The 2,290-nt window shown below is 51.4% G+C and overlaps 1 protein-coding gene across 1 annotated transcript; it reads right to left on the bottom strand.

Annotated features, from left to right (window-relative positions):
* Positions 1 to 385: 385 nt before the first annotated feature.
* Positions 386 to 1,325, bottom strand: PPTG_09079 (hypothetical protein). Its single transcript, XM_008903934.1, has one exon. It carries the CDS (start codon positions 1,246 to 1,248, stop codon positions 652 to 654), a length of 597 nt encoding a protein of 198 aa, XP_008902182.1. The 5' UTR covers positions 1,249 to 1,325; the 3' UTR covers positions 386 to 651.
* Positions 1,326 to 2,290: the final 965 nt, after the last annotated feature.

Raw genomic sequence — 2,290 nt, 5'->3', positions numbered from 1 at the left:
CCCGCTGCCACTCCGGCCGCCACCACGACGAACTCGACGGAGTCCGTGACTCAGACTTCGGTGACGCAGACCGCCGCCGCATGCTAAGTTGTTACAGGCTAGGTTTGAGCTAGGACGTATTTTCTTGCGTTAGTGACAACGTTGGCAGTGTATATATATATATCATTTTTTGGATGAGGGTATCGACAATTGATCGCCCCCATGCTAAAAAAAATCTCATGTGATACCATACGATTGGTGTGCTAGGAGCTTGGTACGTAGTTAGACGCTACTTTGTCGTACGAGCTTGTATGAAACTAGGTTCAACTGCGGTGGGCAAATTTTCCATTGTTAACTCGCTCGCCTCTGCGTAAATTATGCGGCGTAATCTCAACTCTGTAGTATTGCCGTTGTTTACGCGTAAGCTTACCATTGCTTTCGGCCAGGATCATAAATTACTTCTCTGCGTGGTGAATTAACGGATTCCGATACGACGCCGAAAAACGACATAACATCGCAACAAACGCTACAATGCAGCTAGACATTTTCGTGTATATTCTAGCAATGCCGATTGCGATAATGCTAGCAAACATACGTCCGACAAAATTACTGAAGCATTGCTGGAAAAGCTGAAGTTCTTGTGTCAGATGATATGAACGAGAACGTTGTCCATCAGCAGGCCGTGGCCGTCGTGGTGGCGGTGGTCGAGTCCGAGCTGGTCGACGTCGTTGCTACCTCTGTTGAGTTCGTCGAAGCCGCGGTGGTGGCGTCGTTGGTGCTCGAAGCGGCCGTCGAGGTGATAGCCGACGTCGTAGGTGCCGTGGTTGAAGTCGTCGACGCCGTGGTGCTAGTGGAAGTCGACGTCGTCGACGTCGTGCTGGCGGACGAATCGCTCGACAGGGAAGAGCACACGCTGGAGAAACCGTTGGCCAACTCATACACATTCACCTCCAGACCGCTCGTGGGCACAGTCAGGGTGCAGTCTGGCGGACTCAGCGAAATGATAGACTCGATGAGAGATTGGCAGTTTGTCGACGCGCACATAAGAGCGTACTCGGCGTCCGTGGGCAGCGAAGTCGAATATAGGAGACTATAGCCCGAGTCATCGACGCATCCTTGGAACGAGTCCAGAGTCAGTAGGCTGGCCAGCGTCGTGTATGCGGACGTTTGCTGCGACGACGAGCAGGTGTCGGAGCTGGAGGAGCTGGAGGCAGCGGCTGATCCAACGAAGGTAGCGACGGCGACGCCGAGGATTGTCTTGGCGTTCATGGTTAGTATCTGGAGGCTTGGGTAGATAGTTGTCTGCGTGAAGCGGAAGAAGTTGTAGAATGAGGTTGGTGAATCTGCAGCATGCTGAAAGCCTTCACTATTTTCTCGCCTGTGTGGTCTCGTATCTGAGCAATCGGATCATCCACATTTGGGCATTTTGCCGCGAAGGTGGCCACTATAGCGAAGAGGGGTAATTTCACTATTCATGTAGACTCCACTGTGAGATTGCCTTGGAGAGGTCTGATTCCAAGGCTTTGAAACTGGCGGATGCCAACGATCGCCTCGGCATTTTAAAGGTTCCCCGCAGATCTCAGGATATCCTTGCTGTCAGTGAGTCAAAGTGATAGCAACTTCACGCAAGGCAGTCAACGTAGCGAGCTTCTACAGCTGTGTGTACGATACTTAGCCCATTATCCATGATATACTGACCCAAACATACAGTGGCTTCATCCTACTGAACGCAGATACGCGAGTCACCAGGACAATGCATAGGTGAGTTAATTTACGGTTTAGCGTGAGCACTACATGAACCCTACGTGTAGTTCATTGGGCGCAGATAAATCCATTTTCTTTCCTTGTGGTGGTCAAGTCTGGCTTAGTGCGTGTGTCCTGAGATATAAAACCGGAGGCAATACTGCGCTGGGACACTGTGCAGAGGCTTCATTAACCAGTGCTGGACCGAGCATTATGACGGGCAGATGTCGCCGGTAGCCTATAGGAGCATCAAAATGGCTCGGGTACCCAGGATACACTTGCCACGCTTCAGTCTGAAATACTACATTTTGCAGTTTGACAACAGGTCATACGTGCGTTAGGGGCTGATCTTGCTCACAGGAGATACTATAAACAAGAGGTTCAAGATCGATTGCAACCAGACTCGCCAACCTCATTCTACAACTTCTTCCGCTTCACGCAGACAACTATCTACCCAAGCCTCCAGATACTAGCCATGAACGCCAAGACAATCCTCGGCGTCGCCGTCGCTACCTTCGTTGGATCAGCCGCTGCCTCCAGCTCCTCCAGCTCCGACACCTGCTCGTCG

Source organism: Phytophthora parasitica, assembly GCF_000247585.1.
Source record: "Phytophthora parasitica INRA-310 unplaced genomic scaffold supercont2.17, whole genome shotgun sequence".
NCBI classification, from domain to species: Eukaryota; Oomycota; class Peronosporomycetes; order Peronosporales; family Peronosporaceae; genus Phytophthora; species Phytophthora nicotianae.
Note: the sequence above shows the minus strand (reverse complement) of the source record. Positions and strands in the feature narration are given on the sequence as shown.